This window comes from Scyliorhinus torazame, chromosome 3, assembly GCF_047496885.1.
Source record: "Scyliorhinus torazame isolate Kashiwa2021f chromosome 3, sScyTor2.1, whole genome shotgun sequence".
NCBI lineage: Eukaryota > Metazoa > Chordata > Chondrichthyes > Carcharhiniformes > Scyliorhinidae > Scyliorhinus > Scyliorhinus torazame.
This window is the reverse complement of record NC_092709.1, coordinates 91,323,705-91,348,915: the sequence shown is the minus strand read 5'-3', so window position 1 is coordinate 91,348,915 and position 25,211 is coordinate 91,323,705. Positions and strand designations below refer to the sequence as shown.

The window sequence follows — 25,211 nt, the reverse complement described above, 5'->3', positions numbered from 1 at the left end:
AGAGGTGACCCTTGCATTGGCAAATTTCAGATTTATTTTTCTTTATTCTTTCATGGGATTTGGGCCTCTGTGGCAAAGCCGATAGTTCTTACCCATCGCTAACTGCCCTTGAAGTTGAGTGGTTTGCTAAGCCATTTCAGAGGGAAGTTAAGAGTCAACCACATTGCTGTGGATCTGGATTCACATACAGGCCAGACCAGGTTGGAATGGCAGATTTCCTTCCCTTAAGGAAATTAATGAATCCGATGGGTTTGTTAAAGCAATTTATGATGGCTTCATGGTCACCATTACTGAGACTAACTTTCAATTCTGAACTTTTAATTAATTAAATTTAAATTCTTCTAGCTGCTGTGGTGGCATTTGAACCCGTGTTCCCAGAGTATTAGCCTGGTCGTCTGGATTGCTGGTCCAGTGACGTTAACACCACGCCGCTGTCTCTCCTCATCTACAGCAATATAAGTAGTCGGACTGTGATGGACAGATAAGTCAGCTATATTATTGCAGTGGTATATTGAGATTTCTGCAAAATACCATAATGGAACCACTCATATCCCTTTGATGAATGCAGATGCCAGATGACTTAGTCACCTTGGCCCGCTGGAGTCCAATAGGCAATTTAATTAACATTATAAGTATCAATTTTGATATGGGGAAATCACATAATTATTTTCTGGATGCTGGGAGAGATGCAGTAGGAGCCAGTGCAAATTAAATGACAAGTATCTGTCATTGGATAAGGATGGATGATCCCAAAATTATAGATAAATGCTAGCAAACTTAGATTTAAATGACAAGTGAAGATTAGCCTCACTCTGTTTTACATGACAGGACCAGTCTACATCTAACTATAAGTCACAGGTCATTTGTGAGAATTACTGATATTTGCCATTAACTAACTATGAACATTTCTTTGACCATATGGAAATTGATAACATTACAATATTTCAAATCCTACCTCCTTGATCTTGCTATTGTCTCAGTAATTCAATTATTTGATGATCCATGATAATCCTTACTGAGAAAGACACAGATTAATCCAAAATAGTCAGCATGGATTTGTTAAGGAAAGGTTGTGATTGATGATTGTGAAGAGGTAACAAGGAGGATCAATGAGGGTGTATTTGATGGAGTCTACCTCTGATTTTAACAAGACTTTTGATAAAGGTACAAATGACAGACTGGTGATGAAAATGAAAGCTCATGGGATCTAAGGCAATGTGGCACATTGGATCCAAAATTGACTCCGAGGCTGGAAGCAAAGAGTAATGGTCGATCAGTATTTTAGTGACTGCAAGGCTCTTTCCAGTAGAGTTTTGTGGGCTCAGTACCAAGCCACATGCTTTTCATGGAATGAATGATTTGGACTTGAAAGGAGGTATGATTAAGAAGGTGCAGACGATACACAAATTGGGTGTGTGGGTGATAATGAAGAAGTAACCACTTTAGCACAGTGGTTAGCACTGCTGCCACACAGAGCCAGAGGCCTGGGTTCGATTCCAGCCTAGGGTGACTGTGTGGAGTTTGTACTTTTTCCCCGTGTCTGAGTGGGTTTCCTCCGGGTGCTCTGGTTTCCCCCCACAGTCCAAAGATGTGCAGGTTAGGTGGATTGGCCATTCTAAATTGCCCCTTCGTGTCCAAAGGTTAGGTGGGGGTATGGGGATGGGGCGGCAGAGTGCTCTAGGTAGGGTGCCCTTTCAGAGTGTTAATGCAGATTCGATGGACCAAATAGCCTCCTTCTGCACTGTAGAGATTACGATTCTATGATGATGAAAGTTGTCGATTGCAGGAAGATATCAGTGGGCTAGTCAGGTTGGCGGAGCTGTGGTAAATCGAGTTAAGTCGAAGACGTGCGAGGTAGTATATTAGGGAAACACTAATAAGGCAAGAGAATATACAATAAACGGATATTGAGAAGTGAAGAGGATCAGAAGGACCATGGCGCACGTGTTCAGAGATCCCTGAAGGTGGCTAGATAAGTTAGTAAGTTTTATTAAGTAGAAATGTGCTGCTTTGCAAGGGGATGTCCAGGCATTTCATAGAGCACATAGAAATAAAAAGCATGGAAGGCTACCATTGAGCCAATCACAAGCACATTGGTTGACAAGTAATCATCCAGCCCAATCCCACCTTCCATCTCTTGGCCTGTAGCCTTGTAGGTTTTGACATTTTAAGTACATAGCCAAGTTCTTTTGAGATGTGATGAGGGTCTCTGTCTCTACCATCCTTTCAGGCAATGAGTTCTAGGTTCCTCTGGGTGAAAATAAATCTTCCCTCGAATTCCCTTTGAATCTCCTACCTCTCACCTCCTGGTTATGGATCCCTCAACCAAGGAGAATAGGCCTTCCTTGACACTCTATTGAGGCACCTCATAATTCTCCCCTTAGCCTCCTCTGTTTCAAAGAAAACAACCACAGCCTATCCATTCCTTCCTCATAACAAAAATTCTCCAGTTCAGATCTGACCATCCTCATAAATCTCATCTTTACCCTCACTAGTGCAATCAGATTTTTCCTATAGTGCAGTAACTGGAACTGCACGCGGTACTCCAGATATGGCCTAACTCGTGTGTTCCACACAAAAATAGGAAATGCTGGACAATCTCAGCAGGTCTGAGAGCATCTGTGGAGGGAGAAGGGAGCAAACATATCGAGTCTGGATGACTCTTTGTCAGCAGTAGCAGGAGCAACACCAGCTACAGCACCTGTTGGCTTTTGCTCAGAGGAGGTGGATGGAGATACAGATGAAAGGAGGCGATGCACCCAAACAGGGTCCACAGGCAGAGCGTCAGCCCTTCCAATGTGTGTGTGCACCAGTGCCCCTGGGGGTGCAGGCTCTCAAGGCAGGTCACTGCGGACATCTTTCCTGGTGGAGCGGCTGGACATGCATTGCCAATGCAACAAGGTTCCTGCCACTGGAAGACCAGCCACCTGCCCATCCTACCACCACCCAGATGTCAACCTCTTGCCAAGTTGTGTGCTCTCTTTTGCAAGAAGAGAAAACAGAGGTATGAGTATTTGTAATGGTTTGTCTGGAGAGAACAAAGTGCAACATTTGTAGAGAGTGACTGAGACATTGGTGCAAGAGGACGATAGGAGAGAAAGATGAATGTAAGTGTTGGCTACTGCTGTGGGGAGTTACCTGGGGCGGGGGGGCGGGGCGGGGGGGGGGGGGGCGGAGAGAGAGAGAGAGAGAGAGAGATTGGACCCATCGTTTCGGTGACAAAGCAGGTGGTTCTTCTCCTGGACTTTAAATTAAAGAATAGCCATCCACATATCAGCAAAATGGAAAAGTGGCTGAGGAGTTGAAAATTCATAGACCTTCCAGTGGACTGCTGTTTGTACCTCAGGGGTAGGCCATTTGGCCCCTCGAGCCAGCTCAGCAAGATCATGGATGGTCTGATTGTGGCCTCAACTCCAAATTCTGCCTACCCTGAAAGGATCATGGAAGCTTTTGCCTACCTTCAATGGAATAATGCTTGATTGTCGTAGCAAGGCCCAAAAATAGATGGAAATGTCAACAGACTCTCAATCCAGACTCAGTTGATCAAATGCAGTTGACGTTCCAGGTGAAGAGATTGTGGGACTGAACATTGAGAGGTTAGTGAGCAAAGGTAGCATTTTCCATCAAGAGGTGATGAATAATTTTAAGCATGCAAATATTTGAAGTAAATACATCAACAAAGGAAGAATTGGCTTTGCCCAGAAAATTCCTTGGTCAAATGCTCAAGTTATTTAATGCTATCATTTGTTTTCTACGTACTGTGGAGACCTATAGAAGCGAGCGATCAAACCACCTGATTCAGATATTGTGTAGTTAACAATTATTCACAAATAAAAGAATGTTTCGCCAGTAATGATCAATGGATGGAAGAGGAAAGCCGGGCACTGGCTGTGCTAAATCATGAAAATGATGCCATGGTGTTTTAATATGGTAAATTGCTTTGGTATTCATTCATGAAATGTTTGTTTTACGTATGTGTGTGTGTGCATATTTGGTTTATAAAGTTCTGATATACTTTAACCAGGAATTCAATAAACTCATCAAGTCCTGATGTTTTTGCAGAGTGTGGAGACTGTGGCCTGGAAATAAAAAATGGACAATCCTTGGTAGCTCTGGACAAGCAGTGGCACCTGGGCTGTTTTAAGTGTCACACCTGTGGAAAAGCCCTGTCTGCAGAGTACATCTGCAAGTAAGTACAATTTGTTTAAAGGATGCAGGAACAATGGGGTCAAATATCAGTTTTGATTGGGTTGGTGCAGAAAGGTCAACCTGGGGTTATCGGATTGGCCACTGGTTACTCACCTGGTCATCCAATTTTCCTTTGCATTTCTCTCAGTCGAAAGGAAAATGGCCCAGGTGAATCCCAGGCGGCCAGTTTGTTACTGCCCGTTTTGCCTCACAGTGAAGTTGAAAGTTACTTCCATGTCCTGAGTAACCACAAATTGCATTCTGGTTTTAAACCGGGAATTCTCGATGTCGACATAGAGATGGTGGGGAACTTGCATGTGGTTTTCCCAACTTCCCACTGTCATTTAATTTGAAGATTGATGGAATCCCTGTAGAAACAGCATACGTGGACATTTGTGTGCCTTCCACAGGAGTTCTGCCAATCTTCGGTCAAGGTTGAAGCAGGAAATCAGATGGACATTGGTAGAAATTCTAGGTAAACGTAAATACTGCAAAGGTTAATCTGACAAAGTTCAATTTATCCTATAGTGCATAGGTGAATTGAAGAATGTCTCGTGCATGAAGACATGAAACATTTCCAATGACAAAATGATTGTCAGCACATCTCAGGCCTGCTTTACACACACAGAGTGGAATTTAATGAAGCTCGCTGGAGCAGGAAACATGGCGGACGTGGTCGCTGAATTGCATGGAATGACTCTGATCAGAGTCCTGACAGTGGGAAAATAGAATTAAGCCTACAGTGGGAAGGACCACTCCACTCCAAAGCAGCAGGAAGGCCGTTACACTCATTGACAAGGGCGTTATAGTCACATTTGCAAAGCTCTAAATCAAATTTTAGGCTGCCTTGCGAATTTAACGGGAGATGCACCGGTATCATGTGCCATCAGAAACCCGCCCGTGAAAAGCTGGCAATTTGCAAGCGCCGTCTCTGATTTCCAGTGGAAATGCTGATCTACCTTTCACTGCAGTGCAGTCTGAGGAGCTGAGGGCCCACAGCAGGATACTAGGCCACCAGCCAGCAAACAGTTCGTCATAAAGATGGGAATCATACACCCATCCAGTGCTATGGCACCCACGAGCGCTAGAGGAAATGCACACAGCAAGACACCATGACGCAGAACCACCATTGACAGCACTGTAACTGCAGCAAGAGGTACAATCAGCAGCTGGGCAGGAAACACTACAAGGCCATGGCAGAACGGCAGGAGAGAAGAGGCGAATAACGTTAAATATGTGACGCAGAATGTTCAGGACCCAAAATAACTGCCGACAGATGCCCGAGAGGCAGTGCCGGGGAAGACTTCACATCTCCAGGCAGAGACACCAAGCTGTACGCCATGTTGCAAGACGAGTTGCATTTGATGGGATTGGATGGCCACCCTATGCCAATGGTACTCAACGTTACCTCGTTTCTGGTTCCTTCTAAGGATCCATGGAACCATAGAATCCCTACAGTGAAGAAGGAAGCCATTAATCCAATTGAATTTGCACCAACCCTCTTGAGGAAGCACCCGAACAAGGCCCATTCCACCGCCCTATCCCCGTAACCCCACCTAACCTGAACATCTTTGGACTGTAGGAGGAAACTCATGCTGATCTGGAGAGAACACGAGTGACACGTTTGGGATATCCCAGGCAGCAGCAGCACCTTTGCATTAAGGAGCTGACCAATGCTCTGTTGGTGAGTGCGTAGATGCTGAATACCAGGCTGAGAGATCAGTGGGGTTTGGAGCTGGTTTTCCACGTGTATAAGGTGTCATCAATTGCACACATGGCAATCAAAGCTCTGTTGGACCAGCCTTCATCATTCACCAACAGAAATGAATTCTGTTCCATCAATGCTCAATTAGTGTGTGATCACAGAAAGCAAATTCTGCAGTTCTGTGCCTGATTTCAGGCTGCAGCCGTGATGCATAAGTGCTTCAGAACTCCGAGGTATCAGATTCATTCCAACCACATTTGCAGCTACAAGAGCCTTTGGTGACGGGATTACCCTCGCCGGACGTAATGACACTCGTCAGATTTTTTTTGTGAAAATCTTTTTATTGGCTTTTCTCATATTTATAAACAGTTGTTGCTTATATACATTACATTTTTCTTGCCCGAGCTAATTTGCTTTATTTTACAGAGCGGTTTGTTTTGTCCTTCATTTAACTAACTGTACGTACATTTTGCTGCCCTCTGGATCGGTCTAGATATCCCCCTCCCTATTGGTTTCAGAATCCTTTCTCTTCTCTTGTGGTTTCCATTCTCCCCCCACCCCAGACTACGCAGTTCTTTGGTTTTTCATCTTTTTATTCCTTGTTGCTGGCCTCGAACAGGTTGTGGAACAGGCCAACGAACTGCCCCCAAGTATCCAGGAAGCCTTCCTCTGACCCTCGGATGGCGTACTTATTCTTCTCCAGGTGGAGAAATTCCGAGAGGTCAGCGAGCCAGTCTGCAGCTTTGGGTGGTGCTGCCGAGCGCCAGCTGAGCAGGATTCTCCGGCGTGCGATTAGGGAAGCAAAAGCGAGGGCGTGGCCCCGTTCCCCATGTGTAGCTCCGATACGCTGAAGATTGCCACTATTGGGCTTGGCTTCACCCTCACCCCCACAACCTTGGACATTGCCTCGGAGAAGGCTGTCCAGAACCCAGCAAGCTTGGGGCAAGCCCGAAACATGTGGGTGTGGTTGGCCAGGCCCCTCTGGCACTGCTCACATTTGTCCTCCACCTCCGGGAAGAACCTGCTCATTCGAGTTCTGGTCAGGTGCGCTCTGTGCACCACTTTGAGCTACATCAGGCTTAGCCTTGCGCAGGAGGAGGTGGAGTTCACCCTGCTCAGTGCTTCACTCCCGAGTCCCCATCCTATATCTGTCCCCAGTTCGTCCTCCCATTTTTGTCTGGTCCTGTCCAGTGGTGTTCGGGAAATGTCCAGTAGCTGTCCGTATATTTTCCCACATAGCCACCCCTTCTCGCTTCTTGTGTCTATCAGGTCCTCTAGTAGTGTGCATTCTGGGGCCCCAGGGTACCCTACTGACTCTTTGCGGAGGAAGTGCTTTATTTGGAGGTGAATCAATTCCTGTCCTTTTGCTAGCCTCCACTTCCTCGTCAGTTCGTCTAGTGTCGCCAGTCTGTGCCCTACGTAGAAGTCCCCGACCGTCAGTGTGCCCCCGTCCCGCCTCCATCTTTTGAAGGTGGTATTTAGCATGGCTGGGGGGAATTAGACTGTCTACGTTTTGTAAAAAGGCCTTGGGGATGAAGATCGGGATGGATCTAAACAGGAAGAGGAACCTTGGCAGTACTTTCATCTTGATCGTCTGCACTCTTCACTCGTCAGATGTTTGTATTGAGGCAGAGGAACAGCACAATTCAAGTCACAGCTCCACAAGGGCCACTATAAAGCAGACAATACAATAATCATAATCTCAATCTTTATTAGTGTCACAAGTAGGCTAAAATTAACACTACAATGAAGTTCCTGTGAAGATCCCCTGGTCGCCACACTCCGGCGCTTGTACGGGTACACCGAGGGAGAATTCAGAATGTCCAGTTCACCTAACAAGCGGGACTTGGTGGCGGAATCCGGAGCGTCCGGAGGAAATGCACGCAGACACGGGGAGAATGTGCAGACTCCGCACAGGCAGTGACCAAGCCGGGAATCAAACCCGGGTCCCTGGTGCTGTGAAGCTGCAGTGCTAACCACTATGCTACCGTGCCACCCATATCAACATCCTGGGGGGTTCCATTGACCAGAAACTGAACTAGACTAGCCATATAAATACTGTGGCTACATGAGTAGGTCAGCAGCTAGGAATTCTGCAGTGAGTGACTCACCTCCTGACTCTCCAAATCCCGCCTACCATCTACAAGGCACAAGTCAGAAGCGTGATGGAATACTGTCCACTTGCCTGGATGAGTGCAGCTCTAACAACACTCAAGCTTGACAGCATCCAGGACAAAGCAGCCCACCTGATTGGCACCCCTTCCACAAACGTTCGATCCCTCCACCACCAATGAAGAATGGCAGCTGTGTGCGCCATCTACAAGATGCACTGCAGGAGCTCACCAAGGTTCCTTATGCAGCACCTTCCAAACCCATCTAGAAGGGCAAGGGCAGCAGACACGAGTGTTATGGGCCAGGGTTTAGAAAACTCCAAAGTATATCATGAAGTTCACCTGACCTACAACTGTTTATCGTTTTGGTTACGATGAACACAAGGGTCTGCCTTTCAGGTGTTATTCAACAGAGGCCTGAAACACTTTAAATCAAAAACAAGCTTTATTCTACAAATTTAGTTAACATTTTTATAAACACACACACTAAGCATTTTTATCAACTACAAACATAAATTCCCCACACAGCTACAGTAATCTATGTATCACCCTTAATAAATTCCCCTTTAACTGTTCCAATTTAATAACAAGATCCCATAAACCAATACCGTCTTTTTAAAGGTGTGGCTCAGCACACAGCATTCAAGACCTGGTATGGATGCTCTTGTTTTCTTTCCAAAAGAGCAGGTTTGAATTCCTTCCAGAAAGCAATTATTTCTTCTAAGTTATCAAGTAATCTGGAAAGACCTTTTAAACTGAGAGAGTCAAGCCAAGATACTTCTCTTTCTGAGTACAGCAGCCAAATGTGAAAATGAAAGCAAAAAACTCAGTGCCCCAAACCAAAGTGAAAGTAAAACTCAGAGCCACAGCCCAGCTCCACCCACACAATGACATCACTGAAGCCATGTGATAAGACAAAAACATTTCTTAAAGGGACACTCCCATGACAGAAGGAACCATCACCACCTGTAGGTTCCCCTCCATGTCATTCGCCATCCTTAGAAATATCTTGTTGTTCTTTTACTGTCACTGGGTCAACATTCTGGAACTCCCTCCCTAAACCACAGGAGTTGCAAAGGTTCAAGAAGGCAGCTGACCACCAACCTATCAAAGGCAATTATGGATGGGCAATAAATGTTGGCCTAACCAGCAATGTCCACATCCAGGATAGGCTCTGCAGAATGACCAGTGATGGTGTCACGGATCATCATTGTCTGCTGCGCTTTGCCATAACCCAGACTCTGCTTTCGCTCTGCTTAAGTGCAGGGAGAGATCCATATTCCAGCAGTAACCTTCCACATATGTATCGGGATCCAAGGTTACCAGAAACCATTCACAAAGAATCATTCACTAAATAAAGGATGCACGAACAAAAGCTCAAACAGTGTTTAATCATAAACAGGCAGCAATATCTATCTTACATCAAAGATTTAAACACCCTTGTCACCCTGGTGTGTCCTAAGTGCTCTTTTTAAAAAAAAAAAAACATTTTATTAATGCATTTATGGTTTTATAACAATAAACGATACAGAATGAATGCTCTTCTTAATCCGTTTCCTGATACTGTGATGAGGTGCATCCCTGGCATCTGCAGCTGAGGTTAAACCAGGTTGCTGATCTCCATGCTCTGTGGCCTGTGATGAATGTGGCAGTTATCCTGCAATTGCTCAAGGCTTTGAGAAATCTGTCAGGCGGACCAGTGGATTTCCTTTCCACCCTTGAAGCGCCTTCAAAGGAGGCTACAGATGTGGCTCTGATCTCTTGGTGCATGATGGCATATCCCTGCTTTCCGTAGATGGGGGTGCACCTGGTCAGGCACACCATCCAGCTCCCATTTGGCTATTGCTGCAGTAAGCTAATGGACTTGGTGATGGTCAGTGGGTTTGCACTCTCACCAAATAACCATTGAGTGATCTGCTGGATATGGCCCTCCATGATGGCCACTATCCTCTCCATAGAGGAAGCCATGCGCTCACTTGCCTGAGCAACGACAGTACTCCTGACTTGGATGGCCTCCTTCATTGTCCCTGCATGCCTGCTCAATGCCTCAGGCAGCTCTGCCATAATCCCCCTTGTTCAATGCTGCAATGCCAGCAGATTGAGTGTGGCCGACATCAGAGGCCCGTCTTCACCAGAGGCCTATCCTCCAACTGCCCTCCGACTGTCAGCCTTTGGCTGCCACAGCCGTCGTCACGGCACCTGTGCTTCAGTAACTCCGAACCTATTTTGCGAAATTCTACTGTCCTTCACTATACTGCTGTCCGAGAAACAGTGAAAGGGCCTTTAAACTCTGCAGACAGGACTAGCTGCCATTAGAAATGGCACCAGCAGCTTTTTAAAAATTCATTTATGGGATGTGGGTGTCACTGACTAGACATAGAATTTACAGTACAGAAGGAGACCATTTGGCCCATCGAGTCCGCACCGGGAAGACCAACTCACCTAAGCCCGCACCTCCACTCTAACCCAGTAACCCAACCTAACCTTTTTTGAACCCTATGGGCAATTTAGTATGGCCAACTCACCTAACCTGCACATCTTTGGACTGTGGGAGGAAAACGGAGCACCCGGAGGAAACCCACGCAGACACTGGGAGGACGTGCAGACTCCGCACAGACAGTGACACAAGCCGGGAATCGAACCTGTGAGTCTGGAGCTGTGAAGCAACTGTGCTAACCACTGTGCTACCATGCTGCCCTAGTGCTGCTGACTAGGCCAGCATTTATTGCCCATCCCCAATTGCCCTTGAGAAGGTGGTAGTGAGCTAGCTGCCTACTTGACCCGCTGCAGTCCCTGTGATGCAGGTACACCCACAGTGCTGTGGTACCTGCACAGCCAGCAGCTGGAATTGCCACCCTGACTACCACCCCGTTGCATGACCAGCTTTCTCTCCAGATATTAAACCTCTTTAACAAACAGAAAGTTTGTGTGGCTTACATCATCACTCAGGCGATTTGGGGACTTAGAGCTGGCACCTGGCTCCACAGAGATCGGGGCACCATCTTTAAAAGGCGTCCCGATCAAAACTGAAAGTGAACAACCCCCAAACAACCCCCACCCCCCCAACCAGACAATCATCAGGTTTCTCCCCTCATTGCCTGCTCTCCGCACCACACATAACTGGAATCCTCCTCCATGGGGCACCCAAGAGGGCCCTCCCAGGGCACTGCCTGGGCATGTCTCTCTCCCTCAAGGGCCTATACTTACCTTTGCGACCCCGGAGGAAAATTGGGAAATGCAGTCTCTCTGGAGAAAATTGAATTTCCCGATTCTCTCCAGATCTTGCACCCGCGCGCCGATCTCTCTGACGACGCTGAAAGTCACGCCCAATGTATATTTTGTGTTGGTGCCTCATTGCTGTGGACCAACGTTTTGCAGTGAGTCAGTTTGGAGCAAAATTATATTGGAGATAAAATTAAACTTTGGTAGGGGCACAGGTGGCAGCGCAAAGGCAAGTTGAATTTTACCACCAGACCCCACTCCTTGCATTGTCTCACAGTGCAATGTAGTTTGAATTTAAGATTACATAGCACATATCCAAATACTGTATATTGTGCTCAGTAATTTTATTTGTATCATATAAAGCTTAATGATTGATGACTAAATCGCACATTTGAATTAGTTACGAGTCTTAATTAGCTGGTTGAGAAATGAACCTGAAATGACCTTATTATGCTGAAGAGTTTGTCTCTCACAGAAACATCCTTGGATTACTATTGTGACATGACAGACAAAAATCAACTGTCAGGCTGATTATTTTGCAGCTTAGATTGAACTTTTTTTTGAGTGAAGCCTCTAAAGTTACATTGTCAACAAAGTACCCTCTTTCACACATTAGGATTAATCTTTTGTAGACTGGAAAATAATTAGAAACAGAGTGACTGCTGCATGCTGAAATGCTGATAATAAGACATCATCAGCATTCAAAGATGTGACAGGTCAGGTTCAAATTTTAGTACTTTATTGATATGCTGCTCAAAGTGACAGTCCATCTTTTTCCATTGCTCCCTGTCAAAGACAATGAACGAGTGCTCTAAAGTCAAACTATGACTGTTCTACTGGTTTGGAAATGCGAGATGCAGTACAAAAAAAAGTTTGCCCAGCTTTGGTGCTGACATTGAATTTAGTACCTTACTCTTAACTTTCCAGGTTTAGCAGCTGAGCATAGTTCAAATTGTAAGTGCTATCATTAGGGTCAGTTTTATTGCTTTCTGTGTCTCCAGAATGTGAGGGAAATTTGGTCATTCAAGTACATATTGTGCATCGATCTTTCAACAGACAGTTGCGGCTGATACTGAGGTCTTTGAACACCATCAGAAGCCTTCCCATGTGCTAAACGTGATGGAAAGCAAACTGACCAATAATATTGATTCAGCAAAACAGCAGTCCCTTGATTCAACTCTAAATCTCAATTGCAGATTTTCTATGAAAGTGACCATATTTGGGGCTGCCATATTTGGGGCTGGTATATTGTGTTAGTACAATGTAGGCTGAGAGTAGAGATGGCATGTTTTACCTGGATTATGTGCTGTTGTAGATAATTCTCGCAATGCCCAATGGTTTTATCTTTCTGTCTTGTAAAATGCATGACATTATTCAGCAAAAATAAGTTGGGGACAGTTTAAGTTTAACAAGAGATTGCCGAGCTAGTGATTTGGTGCCGCATATGACTACGCTTTTTATGCATGTTTACATGTCTCACATGTATTGCAATTTGCTGTGCTGGTTTGGCAGTTTACTATTTAAAAGAAGGTGCAGAGCATTGTCAGTGTTAGCAGATCTGTATCAGAACAAATTATTTTTTGCTACTTGTCTCACGAAAAGTAAGAACGTTTTTTACTTCTTTAAGAGTTCCAGAAAGGACTAAAAACAGCAACTTGTATTTCCTATAGTAAATTTACAGAAGAGAAATGGACGACCAGGAGGATCTAGGCTATATGGTTGGAGGAAATTGTATCACACCAAATCACTTGCTCTGATTATTGAGGAATTCTCTTAGTTCTTAATATCAAAAATATTTTTGTTTGCAAGTTATGCTGTACTGTTAGGCCCATCTTGAAACTGCATGGTAATGTTATAATTATACTAATACAAGTCTCCCTCGTGCAGGGATGGGGCTCCTTACTGTGAGGCTGATTACCACATTCAGTTTGGTATCAAATGTGAGCGCTGCACAAAATTCATTACTGGCAGAGTATTGGAGGTAAGAATTTATATGGTGCATTTTTTTAAACTATCTTATTCAAGACATTTTCATATAAACAAACAAAAGCAGAAGAACCACCAAACAATATTATAAATAACCGATACCCACCCCCCCCCCCCCCCCCCACCTGCTCCCCTAATTCGCCGTCTTCTTCTCCCGTCCCGGCTTTCCCATTTTAACCCCCTTACCCCCCCATTCGCCCCTCCCCCGCTGATCCCACAAACCTCCTTAAAGAAATCAATAAACGGCTTTCACCTCTGCGTGAAATCATCTGCCGACCCCCTCAAGACAAACTTGACCTTCTCCAGCTTCAGGAATTCCGCCAGTTCGCTCACCCACACTCCCGCTTTCGGCGGCTCCGAGTCCCACTACCCGAGCAAAATCCGTCTCCGGGCTATCAAGGAGGCAAAGGCAAAACATCGGCCTCTGTCACCCCCTGGACCCCCGGATCTTCCGACACCCCAAATATTGACACCTCTGAATTGGGGGCCACCTCCACCCCCAGCACCTCAGACATTACGTCTGCAAACCCCTGCCAGAACCCCGTCAGCCTTGGATACACCCAGAATATGTGGAGGTGATTCACGGCCCCCCCCTCCCCTCACACACCGCCCACACCTGCCCTCCACCTCCTCAAAAAACCTACTCATCCTTGCCACCGTCATATGTACCCTATGTATTACCTTAAACTGAATGAGGCTTAACCTCGCACGTGACAAAGACGCATTCACCCTCCGCAGGACCTCTGCCCACGTCCCGGTCCCCACCTCCCCTCCCGGCTCCTCTTCCCACTTCCGCTTTAGATCCCCCATCAGTTCCCCCTCCTAATCCAGCAATTCCTTGTAGACGTCGGACACCTTCCCATCCCCTAACTCGTCCCTCGACAGCACCTTATCCTGCAACCCCAGGGGCAGCAGCCCAGGAAAGGATGGCACAGACCTGCAGGTACCTAAAACCGTTCCCCCTGGGCAGCTCGTACTCTTCCCCCAGGCCCACCAACTTTGCAAATTTGCACCCTATGAACAGATGGCCATTTATAAGTGTGGCCTCTCGTTCTACCTGGCCCCTATTATCTCCATTGCACGATTTACTTGAATGTTCTTTTTGTCTTTAATTGAAAATAATTGGACCAGATCTCCTCTAAGTCTATGGATTGTATTGTACATGCCCCAACTGGGTGTGTTTTTGGGTGGGGGGCAAGTAAAATAGGGTGGATGCCGTCCTGCCCGTATTACTCAATTCCAATGGGTGGGATTTTCCCTTGTTATAATTATGGCCTAAAGCTTCTTGTCCCACATACTGAAGGAATTGTTGCAGGTGGGACGGTTAATATGACACACCAGTCAAATGTCCGCTGACCTCGGATATGAATATCTGGTTCCAGGACTGGAGGGATTGAAAAGTTTTGCCCTATGTGTCAACTCAGGCGGGAAAAGTGGTGTGTAGCCCGCTAACTGCACTGCCAGCTTTTCCCACCATATTTTTTAACAGATAGTCAAAGAAACTCCTGCAGGCGGGTCTCACAACATCCTAAACGACCTGTGACCTCGGCCCCTGTTAGAAGGGCACCCCAATCTGACAAAAGTGACCCCCAAGTGTCAGGGTACCGCCCGGGTATGACTCTCTCCCCCTTGGAGGCTGTACTTACCTGTGCACTCCAGTAGGGTCTCTTGTCCCCGTTTTGCCCACCAACCTGACATCACATTGTTGGGGGAATTACTCAAGTGGGGGGTGATACAGTGCGGAAGCCCTGTTAATGACATTTAAATGATTGGTAATGGGATTCCTGACCTTTCATGGCGGGGACCCCATTATGTTATTGAGAGGGGACGGGGACGATCTCAATGTGAAAATTGACTGACATCCATTTTGGGACACTGGCTCTCCGCCTGCTGAAAATAGGGGGCAGACAATCACCCCCACATCTTGCCACCAAATTCAAGCCCAAAATGTCAAGGTAATTTTCATAGATAAAATATCTACTTTTATGATTAATCTTGTTCCACCTATGGTCTTATTTGGTTCTTGATTAATAAGGGGATCAGTGACTATGGGGAGAAGGCAGGAGAATGGGGAAGAGAAAAATATCAGCCATGATTGAATGGCGGAGCAGAGTCAATGGGCCTTTAGAAGGGCTGCAATGTTCTTCCTGAAGTGATTGGTGATCTCGCTCCATTCACCTGGCACCTTATCCTCCTGAAGGATAGTCTTTAGTGCAGATCACCCAGCTGCGCAAGCCTGGACTTTCTGTCAGACAGAAATGAGGGAGATGGAGATGGCTTTAGTTGTGGTGGGATGGTGCCATGGTGACAATGTAACTGGACTAATAATCCAGAGGCCAGGCTAACCCCAAACCCCAACATCAATCGTGTGAACCCTGTACTCCAACATCAACATTAAGGTGGTGCAAAGGTTAGCACTGAGGCCACACAGCACCAGGGTCTGGGTTCGATTCCGACCTTGGATTACTGTCTGCGTGGAGTTTGCATATTCTCCTCGTGTCTGTGTGGGTTTTACCGGGTGCTCAAAGATGTGCAGGTTAGATGGATTGGCCATGCTAAATTGCCCCTAAAATGTCCAGAGGTTGGGTGGGGTTACAGGGATAAAGTGGGGGATTGGGCCTAGGTAGAGTGGTTTTTCGAAGGGTCAGTGCAGTCTTGATGGGCCGAATGGCTGCCTTCTGCACTGTAGGGATTCTATGATTCTATGATAATGCCCTGGGGTGAGAGCTTAAATTCCACCATGGCAGTTGGTGGAATTTAAATTCAGTTAATAAATCTGGAAATGAAAACTTGTCTCAATAATGGTGACCACAAAACTGTCAATTGCTTGTTTTCTGCTCATCTCCTACGGGTAGGAAATCTGCATTCCTTACCTAGTCTGGCCTTCATGTGACTCAAAATCCACAGTCACATCCCATTAAAGGATAAAGAAAAAAAAACATAATTTAAATGGCAAGAGTTTTTACTGGATGCAGATTAGGTGCAGGAGAAAAAGGCAGCAGCACCAAACGATGAAAGGGTCTGTCATCCCAGGCCAAATAACTTTCTCCACTTCACAATATGTTTTTGTTTCTGCAATTATGCTTCTGCTTGTTGGCTTGATTTTCATTATGACTGTCTCACAGTGACACTACTGGTAAAACAGGGAACTTCAGTGGAAAGGAGCTTGCATAAAGTCATTCCTGCTTTTGTAGTTTCCAGACTGACTCAGTGGTGTTACTGTAGAATTCAACATTGACAACACTGAACATACAATTTAGCCCAATAGGCCAAATACAATATTCATCAACAATGATAGATTAACATTTTTTGACTTTTTGTCCTTTAGATATGTTCCAATGTCCAATTAGCTTTCTCTGTCACAGCCACCAACCCAAGTACTGGTTGTAAAGCAGAAAGTTTAAAGTTCCTGTTTCCAATTGCAAAACTACAGTCCCCCTGTTTAAACGAGGCCTGGTTCTCCCCAAAATTATACTCCAACATCAATCCTGTGAACCCCATACTCCCAATATCAATCCTGTGAACCCCATACTCCCAACATCAATCCTATGAACTCATACTCCCAACATCAATCCACTGAACCCCATACTCCCAACATCAATCCTGTGAACCCCATACTCCCAACATCAATCCTGTGAACTCCTATTCCCAACATAAATCCTGTGAACTCATACTCCCAACATCAATCCTATGAACGCCACACTCCCAACATCAATCCTGTGAACTCATACTCCCAACATCAATCCTGTGAACCCCATACTCCCAACATCAATCCTGTGAACTCATACTCCCAACATCAATCCTGTGAACTAATACTCCCAACATCAATCCTGTGAACTAATACTCCCAACATCAATCCAGTGAACCCCATACTCCTAACATCAATCCTGTGAACTCATATTCCCAACATCAATCCTGTGAACCCCATTCTCCCAACATCAATCCTGTAAACCCCATTCTCCCAACATCAATCCTGTGAACTAATACTCCCAACATCAATCCAGTGAACCCTATACTCCTAACATCAATCCTGTGAACTCATATTCCCAACATCAATCCTGTGAACCCCATACTCCCAACATCAATCCTGTGAACTCATACTCCCAACATCAATCCTGTGAACCCCATTCTCCCAACATCAATCCTGTGAACCCCATACTCCCAACATCGATCCTGTGAACTCATACTCCCAACATCAATCCAGTGAACCCCATACTCCCAACATCAATCCTGTGAACCCCATACTCACAACATCAATCCTGTAAACCCCATACTCCCAACATCAATCCTGTGAACCCCATACTCCCAACATCAATCCTGTGAACCCCATACTCCCAACACCAATCCTGTGAACCCCATACTCCCAACATCAATCCTGTGAACCCCATACTCCCAACATCAATCCTGTGAACTCATACTCCCAACATCAATCCTGTGAACCCCATGCTCCCAACATAAATCCTGTGAACCCCATACTCCCAACATCAATCCAGTGAACACGATACTCCCAACATCAATCCTGTGAACCCCATACTCCCAACATCAATCCTGTGAACCCCATACTCCCAACATCAATACTGTGAACTCATATTCCCAACATCAATCCAGTGAACCCCATACTCCCAACATCAATCCTGTGAACCCCATACTCCCAACATCAATCCTGTGAACCCCATACTCCCAACATCAATCCTGTGAGCCCCATTCTCCCAACATCAATCCTGTGAACTCATACTCCCAACATCAATCCAGTGAACCCCATACTCCCAACATCAATCCTGTGAACCCCATTCTCCCAACATCAATCCTGTGAACCCCATTCACCCAACATCAATCTTGTGAACCCCATACTCCCAACATCAATCCTGTGAACTCATACTCCCAACATCAATCCTGTGAACTAATACTCCCAACATCAATCCTGTGAACTAATACTCCCAACATCAATCCAGTGAACCCCATACTCCTAACATCAATCCTGTGAACTCATATTCCCAACATCAATCCTGTGAACCCCATTCTCCCAACATCAATCCTGTAAACCCCATTCTCCCAACATCAATCCTGTGAACTAATACTCCCAACATCAATCCAGTGAACCCTATACTCCTAACATCAATCCTGTGAACTCATATTCCCAACATCAATCCTGTGAACCCCATACTCCCAACATCAATCCTGTGAACTCATACTCCCAACATCAATCCTGTGAACCCCATGCTCCCAACATAAATCCTGTGAACCCCATACTCCCAACATCAATCCAGTGAACACGATACTCCCAACATCAATCCTGTGAACCCCATACTCCCAACATCAATCCTGTGAACCCCATACTCCCAACATCAATACTGTGAACTCATATTCCCAACATCAATCCAGTGAACCTCATACTCCCAACATCAATCCTGTGAACCCCATACTCCCAACATCAATCCTGTGAACCCCATACTCCCAACATCAATCCTGTGAGCCCCATTCTCCCAACATCAATCCTGTGAACTCATACTCCCAACATCAATCCAGTGAACCCCATACTCCCAACATCAATCCTGTGAACCCCATTCTCCCAACATCAATCCTGTGAACCCCATTCACCCAACATCAATCTTGTGAACCCCATACTCCCAACATCAATCCTGTGAACTCATACTCCCAACATCAATCCTGTGAACTAATACTCCCAACATCAATCCTGTGAACTAATACTCCCAACATCAATCCAGTGAACCCCATACTCCTAACATCAATCCTGTGAACTCATATTCCCAACATCAATCCTGTGAACCCCATTCTCCCAACATCAATCCTGTAAACCCCATTCTCCCAACATCAATCCTGTGAACTAATACTCCCAACATCAATCCAGTGAACCCTATACTCCTAACATCAATCCTGTGAACTCATATTCCCAACATCAATCCTGTGAACCCCATACTCCCAACATCAATCCTGTGAACTCATACTCCCAACATCAATCCTGTGAACCCCATGCTCCCAACATAAATCCTGTGAACCCCATACTCCCAACATCAATCCAGTGAACACGATACTCCCAACATCAATCCTGTGAACCCCATACTCCCAACATCAATCCTGTGAACCCCATACTCCCAACATCAATACTGTGAACTCATATTCCCAACATCAATCCAGTGAACCCCATACTCCCAACATCAATCCTGTGAACCCCATACTCCCAACATCAATCCTGTGAACCCCATACTCCCAACATCAATCCTGTGAGCCCCATTCTCCCAACATCAATCCTGTGAACTCATACTCCCAACATCAATCCAGTGAACCCCATACTCCCAACATCAATCCTGTGAACCCCATTCTCCCAACATCAATCCTGTGAACCCCATTCACCCAACATCAATCTTGTGAACCCCATACTCCCAACATCAATCCTGTGAACTCATACTCCCAACATCAATCCTGTGAACTAATACTCCCAACATCAATCCTGTGAACTAATACTCCCAACATCAATCCAGTGAACCCCATACTCCTAACATCAATCCTGTGAACTCATATTCCCAACATCAATCCTGTGAACCCCATTCTCCCAACATCAATCCTGTAAACCCCATTCTCCCAACATCAATCCTGTGAACTAATACTCCCAACATCAATCCAGTGAACCCTATACTCCTAACATCAATCCTGTGAACTCATATTCCCAACATCAATCCTGTGAACCCCATACTCCCAACATCAATCCTGTGAACTCATACTCCCAACATCAATCCTGTGAACCCCATTCTCCCAACATCAATCCTGTGAACCCCATACTCCCAACATCGATCCTGTGAACTCATACTCCCAACATCAATCCAGTGAACCCCATACTCCCAACATCAATCCTGTGAACCCCATACTCACAACATCAATCCTGTAAACCCCATACTCCCAACATCAATCCTGTGAACCCCATACTCCCAACATCAATCCTGTGAACCCCATACTCCCAACACCAATCCTGTGAACCCCATACTCCCAACATCAATCCTGTGAACCCCATACTCCCAACATCAATCCTGTGAACCCCATACTCCCAACATCAATCCTGTAAACCCCATACTCCCAACATCAATCCTGTGAACCCCATACTCCCAACATCAATCCTGTGAACCTCATACTCCCAACATCAATCCTGTGAACTCATACTCCCAACATCAATCCTGTGAACCCCATACTCCCAACATCAATCCTGTGAACTCATACTCCCAACATCAATCCTGTGAACCCCATACTCCCAACATCGATCCTGTGAACCCCATACTCCCAACATCAATCCTGTGAACCCCATACTCCCAACATCAATCCTGTGAACCCCATTCTCCCAACATCAACCTGTGAACTCATACTCCCAACATCAATCCTGTGAACCCCATTCTCCCAACATCAATCCTGTGAACTCATACTCCCAACATCAATCCTGTGAACTTCTATTCCCAACATCAATCCTGTGAACTCATTCTCCCAACATCAATCCAGTGAACCCCATACTCCTAACATCAATCCTGTGAACTCATATTCCCAACATCAATCCTGTGAACCCCATTCTCCCAACATCAATCCTGTAAACCCCATTCTCCCAACATCAATCCTGTGAACTAATACTCCCAACATCAATCCAGTGAACCCTATACTCCTAACATCAATCCTGAGAACTCATATTCCCAACATCAATCCTGTGAACCCCATACTCCCAACATCAATCCTGTGAACTCATACTCCCAACATCAATCCTGTGAACTCATACTCCCAACATCAATCCTGTGAACCCCATTCTCCCAACATCAATCCTGTGAACCCCATACTCCCAACATCGATCCTGTGAACCCCATACTCCCAACATCAATCCAGTGAACCCCATACTCCCAACATCAATCCTGTGAACCCCATACTCCCAACATCAATCCTGTAAACCCCATACTCCCAACATCAATCCTGTGAACCCCATACTCCCAACACCAATCCTGTGAACCCCATACTCCCAACATCAATCCTGTGAACCCCATACTCCCAACATCAATCCTGTGAACCCCATACTCCCAACATCAATCCTGTAAACCCCATACTCCCAACATCAATCCTGTGAACCCCATACTCCCAACATCAATCCTGTGAACCTCATACTCCCAACATCAATCCTGTGAACTCATACTCCCAACATCAATCCTGTGAACCCCATACTCCCAACATCAATCCTGTGAACTCATACTCCCAACATCAATCCAGTGAACCCCATACTCCCAACATCAATCCTGTGAACTCATACTCCCAACATCAATCCTGTGAACCCCATACTCCCAACATCAATCCAGTGAGCACGATACTCCCAACACCAATCCTGTGAACCCCATACTCCCAACATCAATCCTGTGAACTCATACTCCCAACATCAATCCTGTTAACCCCATTCTCCCAACATCAATCCTGTGAACTCATATTCCCAACATCAATCCTGTGAACTCATACTCCCAACATCAATCCTGTGAACCCCATACTCCCAACATCAATCCTGTGAACCCCATACTCCCAACATCAATCCTGTGAACCCCATTCTCCCAACATCAATCCTGTGAACCCCATACTCCCAACATCAATCCTGTGAACCCCATTCTCCCAACATCAATCCTGTGAACCCCATTCTCCCAACATCAATCCTGTGAACCCCATACTCCCAACATCAATCCTGTGAACTCATACTCCCAACATCAATCCTGTGAACCCCATACTCCCAACATCGATCCTGTGAACCCCATACTCCCAACATCAATCCTGTGAACCCCATACTCCCAACATCAATCCTGTGAACCCCATTCTCCCAACATCAATCCTGTGAACTCATACTCCCAACATCAATCCTGTGAACCCCATTCTCCCAATATCAATCCTGTGAACTCGTACTCCCAACATCAATCCTGTGAACCCCATACTCCCAACATCAATCCTGTGAACCCCATTCTCCCAACATCAATCCTGTGAACTCATACTCCCAACATCAATCCTGTGAACTCATACTCCCAACATCAATCCTGTGAACCCCATACTCCCAACATCAATCCTGTGAACCCCATACTCCCAACATCAATCCTGTGAACCCCATATTCCCAACATCAATCCTGTGAACTCGTACTCCCAACATCAATCCTGTGAACCCCATACTCACAACATCAATCCTGTGAACCCCATACTCCCAACATCAATCCTGTGAACCCCATTCTCCCAACATCAATCCTGTGAACTCATACTCTCAACATCAATCCTGTGAACCCCATACTCCCAACATCAATCCTGTGAACCCCATACTCCCAACACCAATCCTGTGAACACCATTCTCCCAACATCAATCCTGTGAACTCATACTCCCAACATCAATCCTGTGAACCCCATACTCCCAACATCAATCCTGTGAACCCCATACTCCCAACATCAATCCTGTGAACCCCATACTCCCAACATCAATCCTGTGAACCCCATACTCCCAACATCAATCCTGTGAGCCCCATTCTCCCAACATCAATCCTGTGAGCCCCATTCTCCCAACATCAATCCTGTGAACTCATACTCCCAACATCAATCCAGTGAACCCCATACTCCTAACATCAATCCTGTGAACTCCTATTCCCAACATCAATCCTGTGAGCCCCATTCTCCCAACATCAATCCTGTGAACTCATATTCCCAACATCAATCCTGTGAACTCATATTCCCAACGTCAATCCTGTGAACCCCATACTCCCAACATCAATACTGTGAACTCCTATTCCCAACATCAATCCTGTGAACCCCATACTCCCAACATCAATCCTGTGAACCCCATACTCCCAACATCAATACTGTGAACTCATATTCCCAACATCAATCCAGTGAACCCCATACTCCCAACATCAATCCTGTGTACCCCATACTCCCAACATCAATCCTGTGAACCCCATACTCCCAACTTCAATCCTGTGAACCCCATACTCCCAACATCAATCCTGTGAACCCCATACTCCCAACATCAATCCTGTGAACCCCATACTCCCAACATCAATCCTGTGAGCCCCATTCTCCCAACATCAATCCTGTGAACCCCATACTCCCAACATCAATCCTGTGAACTCATACTCCCAACATCAATCCTGTGAACTCATATTCCCAACATCAATCTAGTGAACCCCATACTCCCAACATCAATCCTGTGAACCCCATACTCCCAACATCAATCCTGTGAACCGCATACTCCCAACATCAATCCTGTGAACCCCATACTCCCAACATCAATCCTGTGAACCCCATACTCCCAACATCAATCCTGTGAGCCCCATTCTCCCAACATCAATCCTGTGAGCCCCATTCTCCCAACATCAATCCTGTGAACTCATACTCCCAACATCAATCCTGTGAACTCATACTCCCAACATCAATCCTGTGAACCCCATACTCCCAACATCAATCCTGTGAACTCATACTCTCAACATCAATCCTGTGAACTCATACTCCCAACATCAATCCTGTGAACTCATACTCCCAACATCAATCCTGTGAACTCATACTCCCAACATCAATCCTGTTAACCCCATACTCCCAACATCAATCCTGTGAACCCCATACTCCCAACATCAATCCTGTGAACCCCATTCTCCCAACATCAATCCTGTGAACCCAATACTCCCAACATCAATCCAGTGAACCCCATACTCCCAACATCAATCCTGTGAACTCATACTCTCAACATCAATCCTGTGAACTCATACTCCCAACATCAATCCTGTGAACCCCATACTCCCAACATCAATCCTGTGAACCCCATTCTCCCAACATCAATCCTGTGAACCCCATACTCCCAACATCAATCCTGTGAGCCCCATTCTCCCAACATCAATCCTGTGAACCCCATTCTCCCAACATCAATCCTGTGAACCCCATACTCCCAACATCAATCCTGTGAGCCCCATACTCCCAACATCAATCCTGTGAGCCCCATTCTCCCAACATCAATCCTGTGAACCCCATACTCCCAACATCAATCCTGTGAACTCATACTCCCAACATCAATCCTGTGAACTCATACTCCCAACATCAATCCAGTGAACCCCATACTCCCAACATCAATCCTGTGAACCCCATACTCCCAACATCAATCCTGTGTACCCCATACTCCCAACATCAATCCTGTGAGCCCCATACTCCCAACATCAATCCTGTGAGCCCCATACTCCCAACATCAATCCTGTGAACTCATACTCCCAACATCAATCCTGTGAACCCCATACTCCCAACATCAATCCTGTGAACCCCATACTCCCAACATCAATCCTGTGAGCCCCGTACTCCCAACATCAATCCTGTGAGCCCCATTCTCCCAACATCAATCCTGTGAACTCATACTCCCAACATCAATCTTGTGAACCCATACTCCCAACATCAATCTTGTGAACTCATACTCTCAACATCAATCCTGTGAACACCATTCTCCCAACATCAATCCTGTGAACCCCATACTCCCAACATCAATCCTGTGAACCCCATACTCCCAACATCAATCCTGTGAGCCCCATACTCCCAACATCAATCCTGTGAGCCCCATTCTCCCAACATCAATCCTGTGAACCCCATACTCCCAACATCAATCTTGTGAACTCATACTCCCAACATCAATCTTGTGAACTCATACTCTCAACATCAATCCTGTGAACCCCATTCTCCCAACATCAATCCTGTGAACCCCATACTCCCAACATCAATCCTGTGAACCCCATTCTCCCAACATCAATCCTGTGAACCCCATACTCCCAACATCAATCCTGTGAACCCCATTCTCCCAACATCAATCCTGTGAACCCCATTCTCCCAACATCAATCCTGTGAACCCCATACTCCCAACATCAATCCTGTGAACTCATACTCCCAACATCAATCCTGTGAACCCCATACTCCCAACATCGATCCTGTGAACCCCATACTCCCAACATCAATCCTGTGAACCCCATACTCCC

General features: G+C 45.9%; 1 protein-coding gene across 1 annotated transcript in view; it reads left to right on the top strand.

The window, feature by feature from the left end:
* The window catches only part of LOC140408573 (actin-binding LIM protein 2-like), a 512,880-nt gene that overhangs the window by 163,491 nt on the left and 324,178 nt on the right, over positions 1-25,211 (top strand). The window contains exons 5-6 of the mRNA XM_072495958.1: positions 4,063-4,189; positions 13,114-13,207. Coding sequence (XP_072352059.1) covers positions 4,063-4,189; positions 13,114-13,207 — 221 coding nt within the window. The remainder of the gene's footprint in view (positions 1-4,062; positions 4,190-13,113; positions 13,208-25,211) is intronic.